This window comes from Caretta caretta, chromosome 3 (assembly GCF_965140235.1).
Source record: "Caretta caretta isolate rCarCar2 chromosome 3, rCarCar1.hap1, whole genome shotgun sequence".
Lineage (NCBI taxonomy): Eukaryota > Metazoa > Chordata > Testudines > Cheloniidae > Caretta > Caretta caretta.
The window spans coordinates 4006229-4033351 of record NC_134208.1 but is presented as its reverse complement, the minus strand read 5'-3'; the positions used below and the strand labels follow the sequence as shown (position 1 = coordinate 4033351).

The window sequence follows — 27123 nt, the reverse complement described above, 5'->3', positions numbered from 1 at the left end:
GGGCAGCAGAGGGGAAATTATGTCTCCCTAAGCCCCAGTTCCTGCTCTGGGATGCTCCTGGGGTGGAGAAGCCGTGGACTGTCCCATACTGTGGGCTGTGTCCTAGAACTGCAGCCTAACTCTAAACGTCTAGGATTGCATAGCATTTGTGAACACTAATTCCAACTAGCAGGAAATCTGCTCAGAGCAGGAGGCCATGACCTCGCGTTCCGTGTTGCTTAATCGGCTGATGGAAAAACGGAAGTCAAACGGGATGCAGGCCATCACTGGCTGGGGACCCTCCTCCTGGTTGCTGGGGAAACTGAGGCTGCCTAGGGCAGTACGGAATGGTGCAATGCTTGGCTACCTATCATGTGAAGAGCTGTGGTGCATTGAAATCTGTAAAAATTACACACTGTCACTTTAAATCCTAAGAGTTTCTGGTCCTACTTGCAGGCTAGGGGGCTCTGTAGGGAAAGGTGCAATCATAGAATCGTAGAATATCAGGGTTGGAAGGGACCTCAGGAGGTCATCTTTCCATGTGTAAAGTGTGGCCAGCTGGAGTCCTCATCTCACCCCAAAGCCTCGCCAGGTGGGAGAGGGTCCGATTCCCCCTGTCCTGTTCTGGGGTTTGACTTTAGAAATCAGAGAGTGACGGGGCTAGAACCCCGACCTCAGCCAGGCGCTATGGAATCACTGTGGGGAGCTCATGTGGCGTGAGGATTAATGAGGCAATAGATGAGGGTCAGACAAAGGGCACATTAGGGTTAAAAATAGGGTCAATCAGAGCTGGGGAGGGGGCAACATGGGAATAGCAGAGACAGGGACACTGCAGGTCAAGATTGAGGGCATCAAAACAGAGCTTCAGGGGGAGCCCAGCACTGGGGGAAAAGGGCTGGGGGCTGCGGGTCAGGATTGAGGGGCACTGGTGTTACCCGGGGTTCTTCCAACCCAAAGCTCTTGGTAATGTTTATTCTGTGCGAGGTGGGGTCAGGAAATAAATCGGGGAGACACGGCCATCCTGGCACAAACAGGACAACCCAAGAGGGCTTTCACTTAAAGCTAAACTTTGCTTAGTCTCGAGCACTTACACACACGTCCGCAACAGGTTAGTAAAACAGCCCCAGCCCTTGATAATTACCGAAGCTGAGTGTGGCTCTCGAGTGGCACAGGGGCAGGCACTGCCAGTGGGGAACACAAGATGCATCCAGAGGGAGAGTCCAGGCCTGAAGAGTCCCGCAACCTCAAACTTTCCCCCCTTATTTATACATTAGTAATAGAATGACGTGTCCCTTAAAGCAAACTTGTTAAGTAAGCAGTTTCAATGGTCAAGTGAGAGGTTCCTTCTGATTATCGATTAACCAGGGGTGGGTTTTTTCAGAGTTTGCAGCCTTGAGGCCCCAATAGACATTCCTGGGGCACATCCTGCTCTTCTAAGATGCATGTATCAGCCACTTCAACACGATTCTTATCAGGAAGGACAGGGGTCAAGCTGCCCTCTCTGTTGCACCCAAAAAAAACCCCTCCCCTCCTGCCTTGGTTAAGCTAAGCCTGCTGACTTGGCTAATTTACAGCCTGCTGACTTGGCTGCTTTTAGCAATAAGCCATAGTGGTTTCAGGCACTTTACCGGTTTGCCAAAGTCTCCCCATCCATTGACAGAGCGGTGTGCCGGAAGTCCGGAACAAGGGGGCCAGTGGAGCAGGATGAGGGGAGGGGAGGTTACTCACTGCCCGCGGGCCCCCATGCCTGGCTATTCCCAGTCTCATCACCCCCTTCATTTCCACCAGCCCCCCAGAATGTCTAGGAAGGGAAAGAAAGGAATGAAGCTGCCTGCTGGGAACCTCCCCTCCAGGCGTTTTTGCTTTGATTCATTTTGTGCAATTGACTAACTAATGAGAATACAAACAATTTCTGCTGATGGAGAGCTAATAAACCAGACAGTCACCTTTAATGGGGCTCCCACAGAGCGTCCTCGTCTGGCATTTCAGATGGATGAAGGGACGGGCTCCTGCAGAGCCAAGGTTTGTGCAGATCTGGGGCTGTGCTATCACTGAGATGCTGATTAGCAACTTCCTTGCTACAGATGAAATTAAATGTGATGAGATTGAAGTGGTGGGGGTGGAATCATTTGCTTTCCCCTCCTCTGCTGGGATGAGTATTTCGTCTTCCTTCGCTCTAACTATACCGAGAGCAGGCCTGGCCACCGTGGCATTTCAGACACCGTGGGGCTGCACCGCATCTGTTTTCTTCGTGTACAATCTGCATTTGGGCTGGAATGAGACAGGTGTGGCAGATAACGGGATGGCTTTGCCATCCGGCCTATCTGACCCAGCTTCGGTTTCTCACCCTGCCGGGCAGAATCCTACAGCTGGACGGTTAAAACACGGCCCCAGAAACACTTGAACTCCCTGTGAATTGTCTTCAGAGCAGGGAGAGCAACACATACTTATTATGTATTATTTGGATTGAGGTAGCATCTAGGAGCCCCAGGCAAGGGCCAGGACCCCACTGTGCCAGGCACTGTACAAATACAGAAGAAAACTCCAGGGTCTGCCCCAAAGAGCTAACAGTCTAAGTATAAGACAAGAGACAATAGCAGGACACACAGTGGATACAAGTTTTTACCTCCTAGGAATGTAGTTGCTAGATTAGATCAGACCTGGGGCCCATCTGGCCAAGTTTCCTGGCTCTGGCTGGCCAGCACCAGAGGGCTGTTCAGCTTGGAAAAGAGACAACTAAGGGGGGCTATGATAGACATCTATACTATCGTGAATGGTCTGGGAAACATGACTAGAGAAGTGTTATTTACCCTTTCCCACAATAGAGAAACCAGGGGTCACCTGATTAAACTAACAGGCAGCAGGTTTAGTGCAAACACTCAGTCGTCCTTTTTCACTCAACTCCCAGGCAACCTGTGGAACTCATTGCCAGCGGATGTTGTGAAGGCCAAAGATATAACTGGGTTCAAAAAAGAACTGGATAATTTTACGGAGGGTAGATTCATCGATGGCTATTAGCCAAAGCGGTCAGGGATGTAACCCCAGGCTTGAGGCAACCCTAAATCTCTCACTGCCAGAAGCCGGGAGTGGAAGGTGCATGGATCACCCCTAACTGCTGTTTTGTACACCCCTCCTGAAGCTCTGGTATGGGCCATGGCCAGAGTTACTGCAGGCCCAATCCTGCCTGAGTCTGAACCTCCTCAGCTCTCCCTGGCTTTGCCTGGTGGTGCAGAAACTCAGCGCCCTGCAGGGGCCCGTCGCTCCTCACCCCTCGCCCTTGTACGAGGAAGCAGCGTTTCCTGCGGGTGCCGACTCTCTCTCCTGTGCTCCCCGCCCCGAACCCTGGGGCATACTGTGCTGGCCCTGCTGAGCGGCCAGGACTGGTGGCCATTAGCTGCCTGAGCAGATCCAAGCAGCCTGGTTCTGTTCACGCATCCACAGCTTCCTTTGGGCCCCCTGCTCCCTCGGCCTCCTGGTTGCCAGGCAACCCTGACGGTCCTTTATGGAGGCTTGTGGGGAGCTGGGGAGCTGCTGGTTGTTACACGGCTGCTGGAAAATGCACGTGCTGCTAGCACCAAGGGGACCAAAACTCAGCGCCGCCCCCTGTGCCCATAAACTGCCCCAGGGCAAGGACAGAGGGGAATGCTCGAGCTTATCGCGATCCTAGCCAAAGCTAGGGAGCTGGCACGGGCAGAGAAGTCTAACCTAGGCCATGTCTTCACGGCAGGGTTAACGCCTCTCAGGCGAGCCAAGCTCACGTGAGAGGGGCTGCGGTGCGAAATCACACTGGGCCTTGCCCGTGTGATGGTGTTAGCCAACTCCAGTGAAAAGCACCCACCATGCTTGGGCTCAGGGGTTTTGGGTGTGGACGGGGTTCAACGCCAGCCTGGCCCCTAACTCAGCTTTGCGGTGAAGGCAGGCCTAGCGTGTTTGGAGCTGGAAGGCTCTGGGCTTGCTGTATGCAATGCAGCTGCTGACGATGTCTGTGAGCCTGCAGTGCCCACAGCTCATTATGCGGCCGGTTGGGTGGAGAGAGGGGAGTGTATGCCCGGGATCAGGGAGACTTTCCAGTGCAGGAAGGTTGCATGGCTCAATACTAAGGCCCGACCAAATTCGCCGTCCATTTTGGTAAATTTCACAGTCATAGGGTTTTAAAAATGGTTAATTTCATGATTTCTGATATTTAAATCTGAAAAGTCATGGTGTTGTAACTGTAGGGGTCCTGGCCCAAAAGGAGGTTGTGCGGGGGAGGGGGAACGGGTTTGCAAGTTTATCAGAGGGGAGTCATGGAGTTGCCACCCTCACTTCGGGGCTGCTGCTGGCGGGGCGCTGCCTTCAGAGCTGGGTGGCCAGAGAGCGGAGGCTGCTGCCAGCAGCAGAGCAGAAGCGAGGGTGGCATGGTCTGGTATTGCCACTCTTATTTCTGCGCTGCTAGCGGGATGTTGCCTTCAGAGCTGGGGGCCCGGCCAACAGCCACTGCTCTCCGGCCGCCCAGCTCTGAAGGCAAACGTAAGGGTGGACTAACATGCCCCGCCTACAATAACCTTGTGACCGCCCTGAAGCCCCCTTTTGGGTCAGGAGCCCCAGTTTGAGAAACGCTGGTCTCCCCCGTGAAATCTGTATAGCACAGGGTAAAAGCACACAAATGACCAGATGTCACGGGGGACACCGGATTTCATGGTCCGTGAATTTGATAGGGCCCTACTCAATGCCAAGGGCTTGTCTACATGGGGAAATTGACTGGCAGAGCTATACCAGAATAAGCATTTCCTCTCGAGTGACTCCAGAATAAAAGTGATTTGATTCCAGACTGGAGTGTCCACACTCTCACACAGGGACTATTCTGGCATAGCCTTACTGGAATGGGGGTCCCTTCCCAGCCTTTGGGAATTGTTAAAGCTACAGAAGGTTACAGAGACTTTCTCTTTGTAAAAACCTTTCCATGTGGCTTAGGCACGGTAACGAGCACTAAGGCAATTAAACAACAGAGCAAAACTGCTCCCACCTGCACCTTCTTCTAATCGCTGTTGGGTTCTTTCTGCCATCAAAGAGGAAGCTGCTGCAGTGACCTTCCGCTTCACCCAAGCTCTGCATCCGAATTCACCCTCAGTTTGAACTATTTCCCAAAGCCTGCAAAGGGAGATGAATGCCTTGATGCCAAGGAGGGCTGCTAAGGAAAACAGCCAATTACACTTTCTAACCACCCCATTGTTACCTGCTGCTGCTGAGAGGTTTAACACTCCCCAGCTCTCCGTGAAAGGTGTTAAAGGGCCAAAGGGCCAAGGGAGCTTCTGGAGGGGTGCCAGGAACATTTGCACAAGCACCAGGTTTGCTGGTGGGTCTGTTGTGCAGATAAGTAGTTTGCACATTTTGTCGGGGCAGGGCAGAGGGTCTCTGTTCCTTTAAAAAGGGGTGAAAGTGAAATTGATCACCTTGGATGTGAGTGCAGGGCAGCTTGTGAGTTCAGCTGTAGGGAAGGCAGTGTGGGCATGGGGCTGGGGGGGGCAGACCCAGCTGGATATGAGGGCACGGATCCCCTGTGGGTGAAATTCACCCTTGGGTGGAGCGCCAGCACGTGGCCTAGTTGTGACTGTTGGAATAAGTCCCACTTCAGCCCACGGGGCCATGTGCTGGGGTGAATTTCACCTTGGGGACAAGTTGCTTCTCCTTCCGTAAAATGGGAGTAATAGTCAAAGGTAATAGTCAAAGGCTGTGCTGATTCATTGGTATTTCCAAGGCTCTCTGGTGATGCCAAGTGCCAGGCATTAGCTAACAGGCCTCCCGGACTCGATATGTGTGTGCATCAGTCCGAAGGGGCCTTGTTCTGCCCCACTGGCATTTTAAACCATTAACTTTAAAAAAGGGGGAGAAAATCAATAAAGCATGGAAGAAATCACTTCTGTGAGAGCCTCACCAATCGGAATGAGACAGTTTGGGAGAAAAATGGAGCCTGGTGTTTTAGTAGCTTTGCCAGGCGTGGGAGCCCAATTACCCACCTCCTCCAGAAGTTCTCCAACCTGTTTGCTGTGCAGGCTCTTCCCAGAGCAGACAAGGTACCAGACAAAAGGCTTTTGCTCCCTCTCTCTTCATTGCTTTTGGGGAGTTTTGTGCTGGGCGGAGGTCCCAGATCGACAGCCTTGGGAGACGCAGCTCTCTGTTGGTTCACAGAGAGTTGCATCCGAGAGTGCTGAAGGAATTGGCGGCTGTGATTGCAGAGCCATTGGCCATTATCTTTGAAAACTCGTGGCGAACCGGGGAAGTCCCGGATGACTGGAAAAAGGCTAATGTAGTGCCAATCTTTAAAAAAGGGAAGAAGGAGGATCCTGGGAACTACAGGCCAGTCAGCCTCACCTCAGTCCCTGGAAAAATCATGGAGCAGGTCCTCAAAGAATCAATCCTGAAGCACTTGCATGAGAGGAAGGTGATCAGGAACAGCCAGCATGGATTCACCAAGGGAAGGTCATGCCTGACTAATCTAATCGCCTTTTATGATGAGATTACTGGTTCTGTGGATGAAGGGAAAGCAGTGGATGTATTGTTTCTTGACTTTAGCAAAGCTTTTGACACGGTCTCCCACAGTATTCTTGTCAGCAAGTTAAGGAAGTATGGGCTGGATGAATGGACTATAAGGTGGGTAGAAAGCTGGCTAGATTGTCAGGCTCAACGGGTAGTGATCAATGGCTCCATGTCTAGTTGGCAGCCGGTATCAAGTGGAGTGCCCCAAGGGTCGGTCCTGGGGCCGGTTTTGTTCAATATCTTCATAAATGATCTGGAGGATGGTGTGGATTGCACTCTCAGCAAATTTGCGGATGATACTAAACTGGGAGGAGTGGTAGATACGCTGGAGGGGAGGGATAGGATACAGAAGGACCTAGACAAATTGGAGGATTGGGCCAAAAGAAATCTGATGAGGTTCAATAAGGATAAGTGCAGGGTCCTGCACTTAGGACGGAAGAACCCCATGCACAGCTACAGACTAGGGACCGAATGGCTAGGCAGCAGTTCTGCGGAAAAGGACCTAGGGGTGACAGTGGACGAGAAGCTGGATATGAGTCAGCAGTGTGCCCTTGTTGCCAAGAAGGCCAATGGCATTTTGGGATGTATAAGTAGGGGCATAGCGAGCAGATCGAGGGACGTGATCGTTCCCCTCTATTCGCCATTGGTGAGGCCTCATCTGGAGTACTGTGTCCAGTTTTGGGCCCCACACTACAAGAAGGATGTGGATAAATTGGAGAGAGTCCAGCGAAGGGCAACAAAAATGATTAGGGGTCTAGAACACATGAGTTATGAGGAGAGGCTGAGGGAGCTGGGATTGTTTAGCCTGCAGAAGAGAAGAATGAGGGGGGATTTGATAGCTGCTTTCAACTACCTGAAAGGGGGTTCCAAAGAGGATGGCTCTAGACTGTTCTCAATGGTAGCAGATGACAGAACGAGGAGTAATGGTCTCAAGTTGCAGTGGGGGAGGTTTAGATTGGATATTAGGAAAAACTTTTTCACTAAGAGGGTGGTGAAACACTGGAATGCGTTACCTAGGGAGGTGGTAGAATCTCCTTCCTTAGAGGTTTTTAAGGTCAGGCTTGACAAAGCCCTGGCTGGGATGATTTAACTGGGAATTGGTCCTGCTTCGAGCAGGGGGTTGGACTAGATGACCTTCTGGGGTCCCTTCCAACCCTGATATTCTATGATTCTATGATTCTACAGGAGATGGGCATGGATTGACAGTGGCGTTTGAGTTCAGTGTAGGGCTAAAGAATAATAGTGGCTGGTAGCAACAGTAGGCTAGAGGATCAAACGTTATCCCCTAGAGGATCAAACGTTAAAGGGGGATGCAGGACACATCCTATGTTGCATGCACACACAAACACCCTGCTCTCTGCCAGCATCCCTCACTCCTACTCCTAGGAAATCCATGTGATGGGTTTTCCTGGGGTGCATCTGGAACTGGTATACTGCTGAGCCCTCTGGCTTAGAAACCTGGGCACTCTCTCACACTGTGATATTGTGACAAGCTGCAAACCTCTCCAGATACTGCACACACACAGCCATCCACAGGCAGGGACATGCCCAGCTGAGTTACATGAATGCTTCTCCTAGCCAATCATGAACCAACAATAGAGAGACTCCAGCCAGTTCCCCCCAGCTCCCCAGCCTAGGACCCCAGAGCTGTACTGTCTTGCCCTGGTCAGAGGCCTGACCAGTGTAAGTTTATTACCCAGTCCACCCCTCCCTCAATGTGGATTTTGTACACCCCTCTCCCTCAGCTTTTGTACACTGAGCAGAGGTTCCCCCGGCACTTCAAGCAAAACACACTGTTTTAGGCAAAATATAAGACAGGTTTATTAACTAAAGAAAGATAGATTTTAAGGGATTATAGGTGGAAGGCATAATGGATAGAGATGGTTACCAAAGAAAATAAAAATAAGTGCACAATCTAAGTTCTATAAACTAAACAGGATTTGAAGCAAGCAATGTCTCACCCTGATAGATTGTACAAGTAGGTTATAGATCTTCAGTACACAGGCTGGAACTTTCCTCCAGCCTGGGACCACTTCCTCAGTTCAAGATCTTTGCCCTCCAGACAGGTTTCCAGGTGTTGAGTTGTGAGGGGAGTGAGGCTAAATAATGGTGCCATTTCTCTTTTATGGTTTCTTCCAGCTTGCTGGAAAGAGCCTTTGCTATGATGTGAGTTAAGCAGTCTCCCTTGTCTACGTGCCCCCTCTGAGAAGTCTCCATTGTATACAGATCCTGGGATAGCCTTGGGAGGGTGGATTCCCTTTAATGGGCCATCAGCATGTCTGGCTGCCCCATGGTTGTACCTGAAAGGCTGGTTGTGGGTGTTCCCAACCTCACAACATGTCTCAGTAACACACACAGAGCAAAACTTCATAACTTCCCATCCAGTGACAGCACACACAATCCAACAGGATAGTAATGTTCAGCAGATCAAGACCTTTAAAATGCTTCCTCACAAGGCATCCTTTGTACAAAACCTGTCATACTGACATGACAGTGGTGAATATGGCAGTTCCAGGGTGTTGCTTTGATGCACAGGGTGCCACAACCCGTCTAGCAACAGAGGGAAGTTCAGGCTCCTTGGCCCGTGCAGCTGTTGACCTCTCTGCTGGGACTGCTGACAGAGAGGCCCATTAGTTCTATGTGTACAGTGGAACTGGACCAAGCTCCACTAAACTCATGTCAAATAAGTGACTAATCACCTGCCGGACATGGACAGGTTGCTCTCACTAACAGTGTGGCCCAGTGGGTGGAGGGCATTGGACTGGAAGTCCAGACACCTGGGTTCTATTCTCAGCTATGTCACAGAATCATAGAAGATCAGGGTTGGAAGGGACCTCAGGAGGTCATCTAGTCCCACCCCCTGCTCAGCTGACCTGCTGTGAGACCGTGTCCAAGCATGTCTCAGTTGCCCATTGGTAAAATGGAATCATGACATTTCCTGTCAGGTGTAAAACTCTAGAAGTTGTACCAATGAGATCTGGATAAAGCTATATGCAGGCTTGCTTCTAGGGGCTGGTGAGTGGGCTGGTTGCCCTCGGTTCCTTCTTGTGGGGGGCACCATACCAGTGTTCCGCTTGGATTTTCCCTTATTCCACTCTGAATCGCCATCCAGTTTTACTCTGCTGTTTGGCTTGCTTGTTTTTTGCTCTGCTGATTGGCTGGTCCTTTTTCTTTGCTCCACTTTGATTGGTCAGCCATGGTTTTGTTCCACTCTAATTGGGCAGCCTTTCTTCTATTTCCACCACTGATTAGCTTGTTGAGGATGACGCCAAAAGTATTTTCCACCTGTAAGAGCTAGTATAGCTAGGATCACTGTGATGTGGGCCAGCTCTGAACCACCTGACCCTGCAGGCCAAAGGGTTTTGTGTCCCCAGTCCTGATCCTTTAACCCAACCAGTCCCCTCTGCTTTTTCCTTGGCAAAGCTAGATGGAAGCAATTTGTCAATTTGTATTTGGTAAAAATCCTCTCTGGCTGCCAGGCACCACAGAGCAGTCTGGATACAGTCAGAAGCACAGTGTGGTTAGCCTGGCATTAAAGACACACTGGCTCACCAGGTGACAGTGAAGCATGATCTAGCAAAGGGGATGTCTTATTAAACTGTGCTAATGGAACAGTTCTGTCCTGGGGGACAGATTGTGACTGATGTGAATCTATTGCAATTAAAATATAATTTCCTATGAGATCATAAAAGCATGGAACTGTTTTGATTACGAGATTTCATTATTTTATGAAATATGTCTTATTTGTATAGTGCCAGAGGTGGGGATGGTTCGTTGCAGACTTCAGAGGGCAATGCACCTGCTCCAAAGAGAGCCAGGGTAGAGAGAGAGAATGGACTTGTCTTCACTCACCCGCTAAATCGGCACCACTGCAATCGATGTGGCAGCATCAATTTAGTGCATCTGGTGAAGACATGCTATGTCGACAGGAGCACACTCTCTCGTCAATGTAATTAATCCACCTCAAAGAGAAATGGAAGCTATGACGGCAGGAGAGCGTTTCCTGCTGAAATAGCACGGTGTAGACACCGGGGTAAGGCAGTGTAAGTTACGTCGCCCAAAGGAGCGATTTTTTCACACCCCCAGAGCAACGTAACTTACATTGATGTAAGCAGTAGTGTAGACCTGGCCAATGCAATAGGTAAAGCCATGGGCACATAGGAACTGCCAGACGAGACCAGAGTCGCAGTCCATCTAGTCCAGTACCCTGTCTCCTGGCCAGCACAAGGTTTAATCTCCTTTCCAAATGTTTTGTTATCACTAATGGTAACAAATCTGAATATTCTTGTTAGCCACTGTGACAAAGTTCCTTCTCTACCTTGGTGGGTCTTGTGCTTATTGGCAGATTTGCTCGCCTTGGAGCTTCACAGCAGCCCTCAGCTTGGCCATTTTTCTGAACCCACAGTCCAGGTCGACTCCTCCTGTGTCTGACCACGAGTTGGGAGGTTTGGGGGGAACCCGGGCCCGCCCTCTACTCCGGGTTCCAGCCCAGGGCCCTGTGGGATGCAGCTGTCTAGAGTGCCTCCTGGAACAGCTGGGCAACAGCTACAACTCCCTGGGCTACTTCCCCATGGCCTCCTCCCAACACCTTCCTTATCCTCACCATAGGACCTTCCTCCTGGTGTCTGATAATGCTTGTACTCCTCAGTCCTCCAACAGTCCGCGTTCTCACTCTCAGCTCCTCGCGCCTCTTGCTCCCAGCTCCTCACATGCACACCACAGACTGAAGTGAGCTCCTTTTTAAAACCCAGGTGCCCTGATTAGCCTGCCTTAATTGATTCTAGCAGCTTCTTGATTGGCTGCAGATGTTCTAATCAGCCTGTCTTAATTGTCTCCAGAAGGTTGCTGATTGTTCTGGAACCTTCCCTGTTACCTTACCCAGGGAAAAGGGAACTGCTTAGCCTGGGGCTAATATATCTGCCTTCTATTACTCTCCTATAGCCATCTGGGCCGACCCTGTCACACCACATAAACCTCCAATCACTCTTTGAATCTTGCTAAGTTCTTGGCCTCAACGACTTTCGGTGGCAGTGAGTTCCACCATCTAAATATCAACTTTTAAAGTTTATTTCTCTGTGCAGTCTCTTTTTCCTGACTTGCGTCCGTGGTGGCAGAACACGAATGTTTCCCCAAAAGCTTTAATGCTCATCTCCCCATAGAAATAGAAGGGACATTGCTGGTGAGGTCTCTTTTCAGAATTTTTAAAAATAATTGTCGCTTCCTGATTATAACCACCTCTTGGAAGCTTGGAAAATGGAATGTTTCTTTATCATGTGGACAAGCAAACAGGTTTGTTATTGTAGGGTTGGTCATGAGGGTTGGGCATTGTATGCTGGTATATTAGCGTTGGGTTGCTCAGGACTGAATGATTTTGGAAGGAAAAAACCTTCCACATTGCAACTTTTGTTTTGAAAAAAAGAAATGAAGCGAATGACACATCCCTTGCAAATTGGTCTAAGGGGCTTATGCAGCTCCAACTCTGGCCTTTCAGACCTCGGCAGTGTCCATTTGCATCAGTGTGAATTACAAAGCCTGTGGCTTCTATCCCTCTGACTAGCTCTTACATCCTCGCTGGAGCAGGTTTTCCTGCTTGTGCAGAACAGGCATGAGTTCCAGCAGCAGCCTGTCAGCCTGTCTCCTAATGATCGGCTTCTCCGTCCTGTGATTTCCCCTGCAGCGATGTCTTAATGCCAGCAGCCACTCATTCGGCTTTGCTAAGGTCAGACGTGCTCTTTCCTCCTGGCCCCTGCCTTCAGCAATGTTAGGGGGCTTATTCCTTCACCCACTTCCTTCCCTGGTCCTTCTCGCATGAACAGAGAGCAACAATACCCGAAGTTCAAAGGTGCAAACAATTCGATGTTTATTGGGGTGAACTTCCAGCAAGCATGATTCCAGTTTCCTTCCTTAGTATCCTCCTTCCCAGCTCTGACACACAGAGCCTTACACCTGTGTCCCTGTTCCCGATTCCTGCCCTTAGCAAAACATGATTCCAATTTCCCCACCCCCATTTCCTGTTCCCATCTCCCCCCTTAGCAAAACATGATTCCCATTTCCCCACCCCCATTCCCTGTTCCCATTTCCCCCTTTAGCAAAACATGATTCCAATTTCCCCACCCCCATTCCCTGTTCCCATCTCCCCCACCCACACACCCACACACACACCCATTCCCTCAGTTCCTGATTGACTGCAGACTATATAGTTAAACTTGAGTTCAGCTTAGCTATACCTTAACCAATCATTTTCCTGAAATTTAACTAACCAATCCTAACATATTGTAACATGATTATTTAACCAAGTATATCCCACCACCTTAATTAGTTTACACCCAGCAAAATTAATTATACAGCAGACAGAAACAATCACAGAACCAGACAGAGATTATACAGACAAACAATAGCAAAGTGGGAACTATAATGACAAAATAATACAGAAGTGAGGATTTCACATCCCAGTTCTTGATAAGTGAGTTCTTGCCAGACAGGATGCTATCAAACTAAGTTTCCTTTTACATCTTCTAGGCACTTCCCTTTCTCTGGAGGCGATAGGCATTATCAGGACAGGATTGTATCCTAACAGCCCAATAGCACCTTCTTTCAATGTGACTAGTTTGGAATGTGAGGATGTGACCATTTGCTTCCCAGCTTATGGCTGCCTCTGCTGCTTAGCCAAAGGCCTTAATCTAAGAACAGGACCTCAGACTGTCACAGTAAGAGAAGGCCCTTTCAAAATTGCTGTCTGCCAGCGTTTCTTTCTTTTATACCTCTATAACTAGCTAAGTGATAAGAATACACCTAAATTCTTAGAGTACAGGCCTTTACCGACTGGCCTGAATATCTATATCCTAACAAGGAATATTTCATATCTAACCATACAGCTGTGATCGCTAGGCCCTTCACCTGCAGCCATTTCACACCGGGTTGTGATCTTCTCCGGATAGGGCCTGTTCAAAGTTTGGATGGGAGGGAAGCCTTTAGGAACACACATCCTTGCTTCTGATTCAATAGGGGGTGCTCTTCCTTCTGAGTCAATACTAAACCAAAGCCCCAGATGAGTGCTGTGCTTCTGCCTTTTTTCACATGAGACTTAAATCCGAGGTCCTGGCCAATGTTGATAATTAAAAGTTCCCTGATACTTTTTGCAAGGTTGGGGCATTATTTCTTACATCCTGCTGAAATGCCAATTCTCTGCCTCCCTAAATCCCCTTCTGTCATACCATTCTTTGTTTCTTCCCCTAAACTGTCCTATAGTGTTGCTGTGAGGTATTAAACAGCTGCTGTGTTCTTCCCCAGAAGTGGTCGCATTTGAAAGGCGGGGTTAGTGATCTCAGTAAATGTTTGCTGAGCACTTCGAATCTTTGGATGAAATGCACTACATAAATGCCAGCCAGTATTATCCTAGGCTCCTTCGCTTCAGAGTCACTGTACTACCGGGCACATTGCTGTTGGCTCTTAGCCCTTTAAGAGGCATGTCGGGCAGTGGATAGAACATAAGTTTGGGGACTACTGAATTCTAATTCCAGCTGTGCCACTGACTTGCAATGTCAATGTAGGCAAATCTGTGCACCGCAGTTTACCCAACTGATTTAAAGGCTAGGAGCTATTTTCCTACCCTCCAGGCGTTTTGTGAGGCTGAATAGACCAAGGATGGAGGTCTCTCAGGGCTACCCATAGCTCAGACAATGTGAGCCCCAAACTCTTGCCCTGTTACCTCACTTCCTGCAGACTCAGCAGCTGCGTTAAGAAAATCAAACCCTTTTTGCAAAGAGAAGCGGTTCTGAGAGTGCAGCTCAAGTCCCTTGGTGCCGTGCAACAGAACTAGCAATGAGGAGAGTAACATAAATTTGCAATGAGATTATGCAAGACATTTCAGAGCCCAAGGCACTTGCTTTCAGCACATTTAAAGCTGTTGGCTTTTCGTAGGAAAATACAAATATAGCTGATCTACACAGACACTTTCTTATGGCTGTTTCTGTTCATCCTTCTGAATGTTTGTTATGTTCCCTCAGCATTTCCCCCCTGTTAGACTGTAAGCTTCTTGGAGCCGGGTCTGTATTTTCCTCTGTTTGCCACAATGGGGCCCCGATCCTGACTGCAGCCCCTTGGCTTGCATGCAATGCACCTACCAGTAATATGTCTTGGGTTTAGAAACAGCCTCGCAGTTTTGCTCTTGCCTGTAGGAAGAGGAGCTTCCTTTGGAGTAGCTGAAAACTGAGCAGCGGTTTCCATACTCAGACCTTCTTCGGCTTGTTTTAAGGGCAGGAATGAAAGAAACACACATTTGCCATTTACAAGTGAATCTACCCTGGCTGCTTGTAGTTTCAGGACCAAGGACAGCTATTTCAGGGTGTCTCCAGAGATGTGAAAAGGACACCATCACGTTCTGAGATGACATGGCTAAAGTTCTGATGGTAGAGCGCTCTTCAATCTGGCAGACAAAGGCAGACCTGGATCCAGTGGCTGGAAGCTGAAACCAGACAAATTCAAAGAAGAAATAAGCCCCATGTTTTTAACATTGAGAGTAATTAACCATCGGTCAATTCACCTAGGGATTTGCTAGATTCTCCATCTCTTGAAGTCTTTCAATCAATTTTGGGTGTCTCTTTCTAAAGGATATACTCTAGCTCAACCATAAGATATGGGCTTGATTCAGAAACCACTGGGTGAAATCCTCAGGCCTGGGTTCTACATGAGGTCAGACCCGCTGATCATAAGGGCCCAGTCTGGCTCTAAAAAAATCGGTGATTTTAAACCATAATTCTCTGAAATGTTTCCCTTACTGTTGTTGTGATGACTGTAACTGAAAGAAAATGAATGTCCCTCTGGTTTGTTCAGTTTCTTTACTTTCTGCATTTGATGACACAGTATAAATCATCAGCTGCATTTATTATTCTCACGGTAGCACTCACAGAGTGCTAGGCACGTTCCAGATGAGGCATTTGCCGCTCCAAAGAGCACCTCGTCAAAGGACAAACAGACAAGTAAACAGCGCTTGGGGGAAGGGGAACAAACAAATAGAGAACTGTTTACAGGTTGACCCAATTCACTGTAGACAGCATGGGAGATGTGATCCTTTAAGTAGCACTTAAATGTGGCCAGGGTGGGGCCCTACCGATGAGTTCAGAGTGGACTGACCATGCATAGAGAAGCCATGCAGAAGAAAGCTTGACAGCAACAGTGGGAGATGCTGGCAAATGGGCAGGTGACGGTTTCAAAGTTGGCAGAGCACAGGTGACAAGATCAAGCAGGGAGGGGCACAGCATTGAAGGTGATGACAAGGAGTGTAAATTTGATGGGATTCCTAGACTCATAGTCCAGAAGGAACCATTGTGATCATCTAGTCTGAGCTCCTGTCTAACACAGGCCGGAGAACTTCCCCCAAATAACTCCCAGAGCAGAGCTTATTGTCTGTGATGGAAAATCCACCATGACCCTGGGTAAACTGTTCCAATGGTTAATTACCCTCACTCTTAAAACTTGATGACTTATTTCCTGTCTGAATTTGTTTAGCTTCAACTTCCAGCCACTGGGTCATGTCACACTATCCTCTACTAGATTGAATAGCCCATTGTTAAATATTTGTTCCCCTTATAGACTGTGATCAAGTCACCCCTTAACTTTCTCTCTGCTAAGCTAAATAGATTAAGTTCTTTGAGTCTATCACCACAAGGCAGGTTTTCTAATCTTGTAATCATTCTCGTGGCTCTTCGCTGACCCCTCTCCAATTTATCAACATCTTGCTTGAATTGTGAGCACCAGCACTGGACAAAGGGTTCCAGCAATGGTCGCACCAGTGCCAAATACAGAGGTCAAATAACCTCTCTGCTCCTACTCGAGTTTCCCCTATTTATACGTCCCAGGATCACATTAACTCTTTCAGCCACAGCATCACACTGGGAGCTTGTGTTCAGTTGATTATCCACCAGGACCCCCAAATCTTTTTCAGTTCCTGCTTTCCAGGGTAGAGTCCCCCAGCCTGTAAGTATGGTCTACATTCTTTGTTCCTAGAAGAGTACATTTAGCCACATTAAAATGCATAGTTTGCTTGCCCAGTTTACCAAGCGATCCAGCTCGTTCTCTATCAGCGTCCGGTCCTCTTCATTATTCACCACTCCCCAGTCTTTGTGTCATCTGCCAACTTCATCAGTGAAGATTGTGTTTTCTTCCAGGTCCCTGATAAAACCGTTAAATAGCATAGGGCCGAGAACTGATTCCTGTGAGTCCCAAATGGAAACACATCAGCTTCATGATGACTTCCCATTTACAGTTACATTTTGAGACCTATCAGCTAGCCAGTTTTTAATCCAGTTAATGTGCGTCATGTTCATTGGGTATCATTCTACTGTGTTAATCAAAATGTCATGTGGTCTCAAGTCAAGCGCCTTACAGAAGTCTTAATATATTCTGTCAGCCCTACGGCCTTTGTCAACCAAAGTTGTAATCTCATAAAAAATCAAGTTAGTTTGACAGGATCTGTCTTCCATAAACCCATGTCTAGTTGCATTAATTACATTAGCTTTCTTTCGTTCTTTATTCATCAAGTCCCATATTAGCTGCTCCATTATCTTGCCTGGGGTTGATGTCAGGGTCACACACCTGGTTCATCCTATTTACCCTTTTTAAAAAGTGGCACAACATTAGCTTTTTTCTAGCCTCCTAGAACTTCCCCAGTACTCCAAGACTTATTGAAATCAACATTAACAGTCCAGCAAACTTCTCAGCTAGCTCTCTTAAAACTCTTGGAATCAAGTCATCTGGACCTGCTGATTTAAAAACCTCTAACTTTAATAACTCCTGTTTAGCATCCTCCAGAAATACTAGTGGAATGAAAAGAGTGTTATCACCATATGATGAGGCTGTATCATCTGTTTTTTCCTCAGATACAAAACAGAAGTATTTATTGAACACTTCTGCCTTTTCTGCATTATTATTGATAATTCTACCATTTCCATCTGGGACCAGTACCATTGTCAGGATTCTTTTTGTTCCTAGTATATTTGAGAAACTACTTATTGTCCTTAACTCTGTTGGCCATAGATTTCGCTTTGTGTCCCTTTGCATCCCTTATCAATTTTCTACAATTCTTAACTTCTGATTTATATTCATTACTATCAACTTCCCCTTTCTTCCCTTTGTTATATATTACTTTTAAATATTTTTATATCTGCCTTTACTTCCCCTCTAAACCAAGCCAGTTTTTTAACCGGCACACCCTTCTTCCTCAGTTGTGGGATTGTGGCTTTTTGGACATCTAAGAAGGAGTTCTTACATGATTCCCAATTATTCATACTTTTCAGATTAAATTCTGCCTCTCGGCTCTTTTGGCTCATAATTTTTTTCAGCTTTGTGAAATTAAAGCAGCAAGTGTATCTATTACTGCCCTGGACTTTATTCTGCTTCCACATTATCAATGTGATCAAGTCATGACCACTGGGACCTAAGCTACCACTAATTTTAGTTCTGTAATCAGGTCCTCTCTCTCTGGTAAAAGAAAGCCTCATAAAGAATTTCCCATGTTGGCTACAACATTTTTTGAGTAAGGAAAGCGACATCTGAAGTGTTCAGAAATTCCAAGGATGCTCTTTTATACTGGCAGCATGAGACCTCCAGCATGTGTCTTCCAAACTGAAGTCCCCCATGATCCCACAGCCTTTCTACCTACCATTTTAAATAGGTGTCCAAGGGGCCTGTCATCCGGTTCCATCATTTGCTTTGGTGGTGTGTAACAGACACCAATGAATATCCCATCTTGTGCTTTATCTGTTAGGACAGTGATCCTTAAGCATTCAGGATCATTTTTGTGTGAGTTATCAGTGACTCGGAAACAGGTAACACTATTTCTGACATAGAGTGCCCCTCCGCCATCCCTTTTGCCCACCCGACCCTTCCTGGATAGGTTAGAACCATTGATTCTGGCATTCCAATCTTGCGACTCATCCCACCAGGTTTCAGTAATACCAGTTAGATCAAACGTATGCTCATAGATGAGCGATTCCCTAACACACAGGGACCCGACGGAGGGATTCCAATAGAAGAGTAATGCCATGACATTGATGGGGGAGGAAGCTCACTGAAACAGCTGCACTTGGTGTGGACTGGAGCGGAGGCCATGTGTCTCTGGGAGGCGAGAGAGGGCAGGACGGAAAGCCTCCCCTGTGTAAGTTAGTTACAGTCTGATGCTGAGCCCATGGGCATCTCCCATCGATTTCTGTGAGCTTTGGTCACTGTGTTTCCTGTGTGGTTTGTGTGGGTCTTTCACACAGCACCTGAGTGAGGTGAGCAAAGCGCTTCTCAAAGCAGGAACATGCAAGTCAACCCCACAAAAGCTGGCAGGGGAAGAGGAAGGACCTGAAACCGTTTTAACTCTTTCTTTCAATTGTTTCAATTTCAAGCTGACACAGTCTCTGCAAGGCCAGCATCTTCCAACTTCAGTGCCTATAGCAAGGCAGTTAAATCCAGAGCCGAAACAAAACAAAGGCGCAGCTTGTCGGTTTCAAAGTAGTGGAGGTTTTAAAGATGTATCTCTTTGCCTGTGCTCCGCACAACACTTCAGATGATTCAACATTAAATCTTAAAAATATAAACGTCCTTCTCACCATTGGTTCTGTTTCTGTACCTTTGGGGAGGGGGGGGACAGTGAGAGACGGGCTTGTCAGTTTCTCTTTACGAGGTAGAGAAATTGAGGCACAAAGAGGGTAAATGATTTGCCGCTGGTAGGTCACTGGCAGGTTCCCAGATTCCTGTTCTCACCACCAGATCACACTGCCGACCCTTGCACCCCTCTTCCCCCAGTTTTGTGTAAATTCCTCTAGTCATTAAGTAGCAGCAGCTGGCTGTGGTGATCCTGCTGCATTTGGGGGTTCTGCTTCACACCCCAAGTTTTCCCAGGCAGTCCAGGAACTGTGAGCATGCAGCAGAGATCCAAGTCCACGCAGGGACTGCCATAAAATCCAACACGGGTTGTAGAATCCCAGCTCTCTACCCAGGTACTCATATGGCTCTCAGCAGCCTGGTATCTGTACACACAGATGAGCTTCCTGGATAAAGCTGCCTGCATATTCTCTTCCCATTTTGCTGAAGTCTGTAGTGGGGTTTACAGATCCTTTTTTTTTGACCTGAGGAGATGAATGACTCAAGAAAACGGCAGTGGAAAATGAGAAAAGTCACCAGTGCAAATAAGATCTAATCTGCATTTTGATTTAGTCTCTCTTCAGCCAATTAAAGGAAATGCTTTGACTTGCTCTCCCATATGGCAGAGACAGCATGCGAACTTTTCCATCTCTTTCTCGGTGCAGAAATAGAGAAGGAAACCTCTGTAGCACACGTGTTGTAGTCTCCTCGTATAGTCTGCCGGGGGCTATTGCTGTGCTTCCTTGACAGGAAACCTGGCTGGGCACCGTAACCGATCTTGTCATTGTTTTCCTCAAATAATCCAAAACCCCCAAATTGATCAATTTCAGCCAATTCCCCCTTCTCCCCAGTCATCAGCCAAAATGTTTCAGTATTCAGATTTCAACTACAAATGTGGACAGACTGACTTCTTGTTGGTTTACACTGCAATTTTCAGGGGGGTGGGGGGGAATTCCAGTCACCTCTATTTGTAACATTGTCACGGTGCTCTCAGAAATCAGACGCATCCAAAAACCCCTCCATCAGCGATCCTTCCCTGCAGCTATGGGCTCAGCTCAAGCATCCTTGAACCTGGGGGACACCAGGGTCCAGAGGTTGGGTACATCTGTAATTTCCCTCGTGAGACACAGTGGCACCTTGCAAGCCTGCAAGTTGTAAGGTGCTAAACTTGGTCCTTCGCCTGTGTGGCTCAGCTGGAAGAACTCTGCTTTGGCTGTAGATGTATTCTGGTTAGTCTGTGCTTTCAGCTTTTTGCTGGGTCTCAGAACCTCTTGTTTCTGTTTGAGCTTTAGTGCAAATAAGGAGCCGCTAATGTCCGTGTTGTGGTTTGTTCTCTTTCTCAGGCAGGGGTGGGCCAATGGCATGGTCTAGCATTTGCCAAGGATAAGGAGAGTGGTGCAGATGGCCAAGTTAAGGCTTCATTAGAGCGACAGGAGGCCCAAAGCAGCAGGGAAGGAGGAGAGGAGTCAAGCAGAACCCAGCCGGCTTGTCCCCAGAATGCAGGCTGGTTATGGAAGGAAGGTTCTTGCTCTCAGCGTGAGAAACACTGGGAGGTTCTGGGCCTGGAAAAGCAGCAAATGGTCAGGCTCTGTAAAAGTAACAGTGAAACCTGGCACTTGCATAGAGCCTTTCCTAGGGAAGAAGTTGGCAAATGATTTCTACAAGAAGGAATCGTTTCAGCTAGCTATGAAATGCAGCTGTCTCTGGGGTGGAATGCAGCAGCAATGTCCGGCTACAGTGCAGAACAGGAAGGGAAGTCCCATATCGAGCTGACACTGCAGGTAGGGAGTGGGACAGAAGAACTCAGACTGGGTTTTAGCAATAGGACACTACCAGGCGCTTGTGGAAAGTGTTATGGGGACACCAGTGACCACAACTCTGCACTTTAAATCCCATTGGAAAGGCAGCAGCATAGCGCCTCCTGGGACTGTGAGAGGGAATTGGGTCAGTACTGGCCACCGACTGAGTTACCATTTTTTACTGCCCTGTTTGGTTTGCCTTGGAGATCTGCTTCCCAGTCATGGCACAGGCCCGAGCTGTGAAGAGATGGCAGGTTTGCAGGCCAAGGTTGCGTGATTTTAGCATAACCGAACATACAGTAAGCAATGGGAGCTTGGGACTGCTAGTCACATCCCTTTGCTTCAGGTTGGGGGGCTGGCTGTTTATTTGGTTCCAGCTAATTACAGACTGGTCAGGTCTCATCCTGGGATAAACTAAATAGATTGAGCTTCTCTGAGCCTCTCATTAGAACTCATAATTTCCAGACCTCACACCATTCTTGTAGCTCTTTCTGAACACTTTCCAATTTTTCAACATCACCAGAACGGGACCCAGTCTCCCGTATTGGTCTCACTACAAACACTGTATACAGAGATAATAACATCTCTTTACTCCGACTTGATATGTCCCTGTTTATACTCCCCCAGCTCACGTGTGCACCCTTCCCTGTAGCACAGCACTGGAAGTTCATGTTCAATTGAAGCAAGAAGGAGTCCGGTGGCACCTTAAAGACGAACAGATTTATTTGAGCATAAGCTTTCGTGGGTAAAAAAGCCCACTTCTTCAGATGCATGGAATGAAAATTACAGATACAGGCATAAATATACTGGCACATGAAGAGAAGGGAGTTACCTTTCAAGTGGAGAACCAGTGCTAACAAGGCAATTCAGTCAGGGTGGATGTGGTCCACTCCCAATAGCTGATGAGGAGGTGTCCATACCAAGAGAGGCAAAATTGCTTTTGTAGGGAGCCAGCCACTCCCAGTCCCTATTCAAGCCCAAATTAATGGTGTTAAGTCTGCAAATGAATTGTAGCTCTGCAGTTTCTCTTTGAAGTCGGTTTTTGAAGTTTTTGTGTTGAAGGATGGCTACTTTTAAATCTGTTATTGAATGGCCAGGGAGATGGAAGTGCTCTCCTACTGGCTTTTGTATGTTACCATTCCTGATGTCTGATTTGTGTCCATTTATCCTTTTACATAGAGACTGTCAGGTTTGGCCAATGTACATGGCAGAGGGGCATTGCTGGCACATGATGGCGTATATCACATTGGTGGATGTGCAGGTGAATGAGCCCCCAATGGTGTGGCTGATGTGGTTGGGTCCTATGATGGTGTCGCTAGACTAGATATGGGGACAGAGTAGGCTACGGGGTTTGCTACAGGGATTGGTTCCTGGGTTCATGTTTCTGTGGTGTGGGGCGTAGTTGCTGGTGAGTATTTGTTTCAGGTTAAGGGGCTGTCTGTAAGCAAGGACTGGCCTGCCTCCCAAGGTCTGTGAGTGTGAGGGATTGTTTTCCAAAATACGTTGTAGATCGTGGATGATCTGCTAGAGAGCTTTTAGCTGGGGGCTGTATGTGAGAGGGTGGAGATGGATGGCAGGAGAGAGATCACTTGATCATTACCTGTTAGGTTCACTCCCTCTGGGGCACCTGGCATTGGCCACTGTTGGTAGACAGGATACTGGGCTGGATATACCTTTGGTCTGAACCAGTATGGCCGTTCTTATGTTCTTATGTGATGGCCAGTGGTGTTCTGTTATTTTCCTTGTTGGGCCCGTCCTGTAGTAGGTGATTTCTGGATACCTGTCTCGCTCTGTCGATCTGTTTCCTCACTTCCCCAGGTGGGTATTGTAGTTTTAAGAATGCTTGATAAATATCTTGTAGGTGTTTGTCTCTGTCTGAGGGATTGGAGCAAATGTGGTTGTATCTTAGGGCTTGGCTGTAGACAGTGGATTGCGTGATGTGTCCTGGATGGAAGCTGGAGGCATGTAGGTAGGTATAGCGGTCAGTAGGTTTCCGGTATAGGGTGGTGTTTATGTGACCGTCACTTATTTGCAGTGTAGTGTCCAGGAAGTGGATCTCTTGTGTGGACTGGTCCAGAGTGAGGTTGATGGTGGGTTGGAAATTGCTGAAATCCAGGTGGAATTCCTCCAGGGCCTCCTTCCCATGGGTCCATATGATGAGGTTTCAAAGCTGTATTCAGTCAGTGTTCACTGGTAAACTTTTGAAAGAACAACCCTAATGTTTTGTTCAAAGTTACGAACATTTCAGAGTTTCCCGAGGTGTTCGTAACTCTGAGGTTCTTCTGCAATACAAAGCAGCTGGAGCAGGGCCAACAATCTAGTGACTCTCCTGTGTGTGTGTTTGTCTGTGTGTCTGTGTCTGTGTCTATAAAATATTCAAGCCCATAGGGGTATCATTTCCAAATTCAGCCAAACTCTTTATGATGGGGATACATTCCCAGGCAGTGAAAAAGAATTACCTAGAAATACAAATCCTGTACAAATTAAATGCTCTTTCACTGCACCAGTTCCTCTCACTTAGCTGGAATCACAACCCAATTTTTTCCTTTCCTCCATTTGGCAATAACAGCTCCGCAGGAAATTTTACAAAACTTGCTGTGTGTATTAGAGTGAGTGTCGGTTAGGGGAAATAGACCCATCAGGCCATTTCTGCTTTGGCTGTGTCTCCAGGAGCTTCCAAACACTGGATAATGTCTTGATAACCCCCCACCCCCGCCTTTCACCCCTTTGAACATAATTATCTTTGTGTTGCTCCAGTAAAGCCGGAGATCTGCAGGGATTTTTCAGCAGCTCGGGATATTGCCTTCGCACTCAGCATTGTTCTGACTCGCTCGCTCCGGCTGCCTTCCTCTGATGCATTGTTTGCAGTTCAGTAATAAGGTTTCCTCAGCTCCCAGTGGGCATGAGAGGGTAATGTCTTGGACAATCGGATAACGTTTTTTACTTCCTTGTGTGAACTGTCCCAGCAGGCTGATTGCTTGGCTTGCAAAAAAACAATAAAAATAGAATTTGTTTGCCCGAAGCTGGGAACGGATGACAGGGGATGGATCACTTGGTGATTCCCCATTCTGGTCATTCCCTCTGGGGCACCTGGCACTGGCCACCGTCGGACAGGACGTTGGGCTAGATGGACCCTTGGTCTGACCCACTATGGCCGTTCTTATGTTCTTGTGCTAGTCCGAGCACCGACAATGAAACCTTATCAGCGCTAGGCCTGTGTTTTCACTGCGGCTCCTGTTGAAAGAGCCCCTCATTCGCGTCCTCATGGGGACTGCAAGTGGATACCCCTTTTGGCCTGTCTGTCTTGGGTCACTCTCCCCCATTAAACTTTCTTGGAAATGCAGTGACATTATCTAGGAGAAAATAAAGCCATTTTCTTTGCCAGGAACAGGTAAAGACGACCTAGGGGCTGCCAGAGAGGGTGTGTGGCCCAATGGGCAGGATGTCTGGTCTGGTGTCCTAGAGACCTGGGTTCAGTGCCTCACTTTGCCACTTACTTGCCATGTGACTTTGGCTGTAAGAACATAGGAGCTGCTATAGTGGGTCAGACCAAAGGTCCATCTGGCCCAGTGTCCTGTCTTCTGACAATGACCAGTAGCACAGCTTCTGGGGGAGTGTAAAGAACAGGGAAATTTTGGAAGGATACACCTCTGCCTTCCCCTCCCAGCAATTGGTAGTCAGAGGTGTAGGGTGATCTCAAGCAGGGGATTGCATCCCTGCCCATTCTGGCAAATAGCCATTGGAGAACCTGTGCTCCATGATCTTATCTAATTCTTTTTTGAACCCGGTTATACTTTTGGCCTTCACAGCTTCCCCTGGCAATGAGTTCCACAGGTTGACCGTGCGTTGTGTGAAGAAATAATGCCTTTTGTTTGCTGTAAATCTCCCACCTATTAATTTCATTGGGTGACCCCTGGTTTTTGTGCTGTAGGAAACAGCACAGAACGCTTCTCTCCTCACTTTCGCCACATCACTCATGCTTTTATGGACAATTCCATTATCGCCCCTTAGTCGTCTCTTTTCTAAGCTGAACAACCCTCATCTTTTTAGTCTCTCCTCATCGGAAAGCTGTTCCATACCCTTGATCATTAATGTTGCCCTTCTCTGAACCTTTCCAGTTCCCCTATACTCTTTTTGAGACGGGGCGACCACATCTGCACGCAGTATTTAAGCTGTGGGCACCCCATGGATTTATATAGTGGCAATGTGATATTTTCTGTCTTATTGTTTATCCCTTTCCTAATGGTTCCTCACATTTCCAGGTCATTTCCTGCCTCTGTCTCCACTCACCCTTTGTCTGCCCTTAGTTGTTCAGGGCAGAAACTTTCTATGTACTATGCCAGGCACTGATCTCAGCTGCAGCCTTTGGGAGCGACTGTAACATGGATAATACAATAAAGTAAGTTTTGCTGATTTCCACCAGCTGAGGATCTGATTCCTGTGGGTGCAAAAACCCACCAACGTAACCTCTCCCCTGGAACAAACCCCAGCAGAACCCTAACTTTCTCCTTCCGTTGTTTTCCCGCAGACCTTCCGATGGCCAATCGCCAGCAATATCGATGGCAACGAGATGCTGGAGATCCAGGTGTTCAACTACAGCAAAGTCTTCACCAACAGGTGAGAGCGAGTCCTCCTCTTCCCCTGTGGTGGGGCCAGTCCCATGCCGTGTGGAATAGGCCACCCCCCCCCGGTAGCTGGTGTCATGGTTTTGTTTGGAGGCTGGAGAGATGGGAGGAGGTTACTAGATCTTCCAAGGGGACAAGCAAGCCAAGCCCACCGGAATCTTTACTACCTGAATTTGAAACATGCTGAGTCTATGGGCTGGAAATCAGAGCTAAAATTTGCAGTCATTATACCCACTACGGGGGGAAGGGGAGAGGAAGATCTGCACTCCTACAGGCCACATACTGCTTATACTGAGAGGCAGCTAATAACCATACAAAATAGGGGGGCAGTTTACAATGGTGGTTCTCTACCTGCGTTGGGCTGAAACCCACAGAAGGGCTGTAAAATCACCTTTTGACCCACCCACTTCCCTGAAGTGGGACTTACGTGTTGCCATTCCCATGCCCATGGGAGGAATTCACCCTCGATTACCCTCTGCCCAGCTAATGGGGATCAGACACTGCAGGGATAGGCACTGGCATAAGAAGCAGAATAAAATGGCAATGTTAGACTGAGCCCCCGTTTTACTATCGCTAAGCGTGGGAGGCAGTTGACTGGGCTCCGCCAGCCCAACTTTGGAAACTGTTTTCTAACCTGGATCCCGTTGGTCTGAATCCATCGCTCGTGGGTCCCAGCCTCAGGCATGATCAACGCCCTTCCCCTTCTGGTAGGCTCCGTTACTGGCTTCCAGCCCTTTGCACCCTCGTATCCGATCACTCCCCCTGGTCTCCTTTTCTCCAGCCTGCACAAATTAAATTCCTTTAATCTTTCCTCCTCACTCATCTCTGCTAATCCTTTAACTGGCCTTCCAGTTCTCTGCCTTTGCCAGTTATTGGTGTCCCAGTGATGAAATGCAGGGCCGTCCTCCCGAATGTGGACGTATCTTTAGCACATGGGGAGAGGGGATATTGCCTTTTGGCTCATGCACCAGCAAAGGCCATACTGAATCTGGCCCCTAGCAGTAATTAGCAGCACATACTTTGTGGCATTTAACAACACTGGTCATACTCCCACCTGGTGTGAGCCATCTAGTTCAGCATAAGAGCAAAGGCTTGCTATCTAGCAGGCTTCCAGTGATTGCTTTTCATCTGTAACTGTCCAAGCACAGACTAGGTGTAATGACTCCACCTGGTTGATAAATTGTATTGTCAATTGCTTTGGTTTGTTACGAAATATACTCAAGAGACCAAACAACCAATGGCAGGCACGGCGGTGTCCAATAGAAATTCGATGCTAACCACACTTGTGGTTCTGAATTTTTCTTATTAGCCACATTATAAAAAAGCCACATTAAGCCACATTATAAAAAAGCCACATGCATTAGCCACAATTCAATCGCCTATTAGCCACATGTGGCTAGCGGCGAAGGTATTGGACACCGCTGTGCTATACCGTACCGGTCTCCTGTGCAGTGACGTCGCGTTCACCTTACGCAGACGGGGTGCTCCCAGAGGTACACCTCTAAAGCCATCCTTGTATACCCTCCGTGTTTACCGTGATGCACCCTTAGCTTTGTGCTGGGTACATGCATTCCATA

General features: G+C 48.0%; 1 protein-coding gene across 7 annotated transcripts in view; it reads left to right on the top strand.

Annotated features, from left to right (window-relative positions):
- Positions 1-27123, top strand: part of OTOF (otoferlin) — a 198887-nt gene that overhangs the window by 33355 nt on the left and 138409 nt on the right. For all 7 annotated transcript variants that reach the window (XM_048846046.2, XM_048846042.2, XM_048846045.2 and 4 more), the window contains exon 3: positions 25450-25538. In XM_048846046.2, the coding sequence (XP_048702003.2) occupies positions 25450-25538 (89 nt within the window). The remainder of the gene's footprint in view (positions 1-25449; positions 25539-27123) is intronic.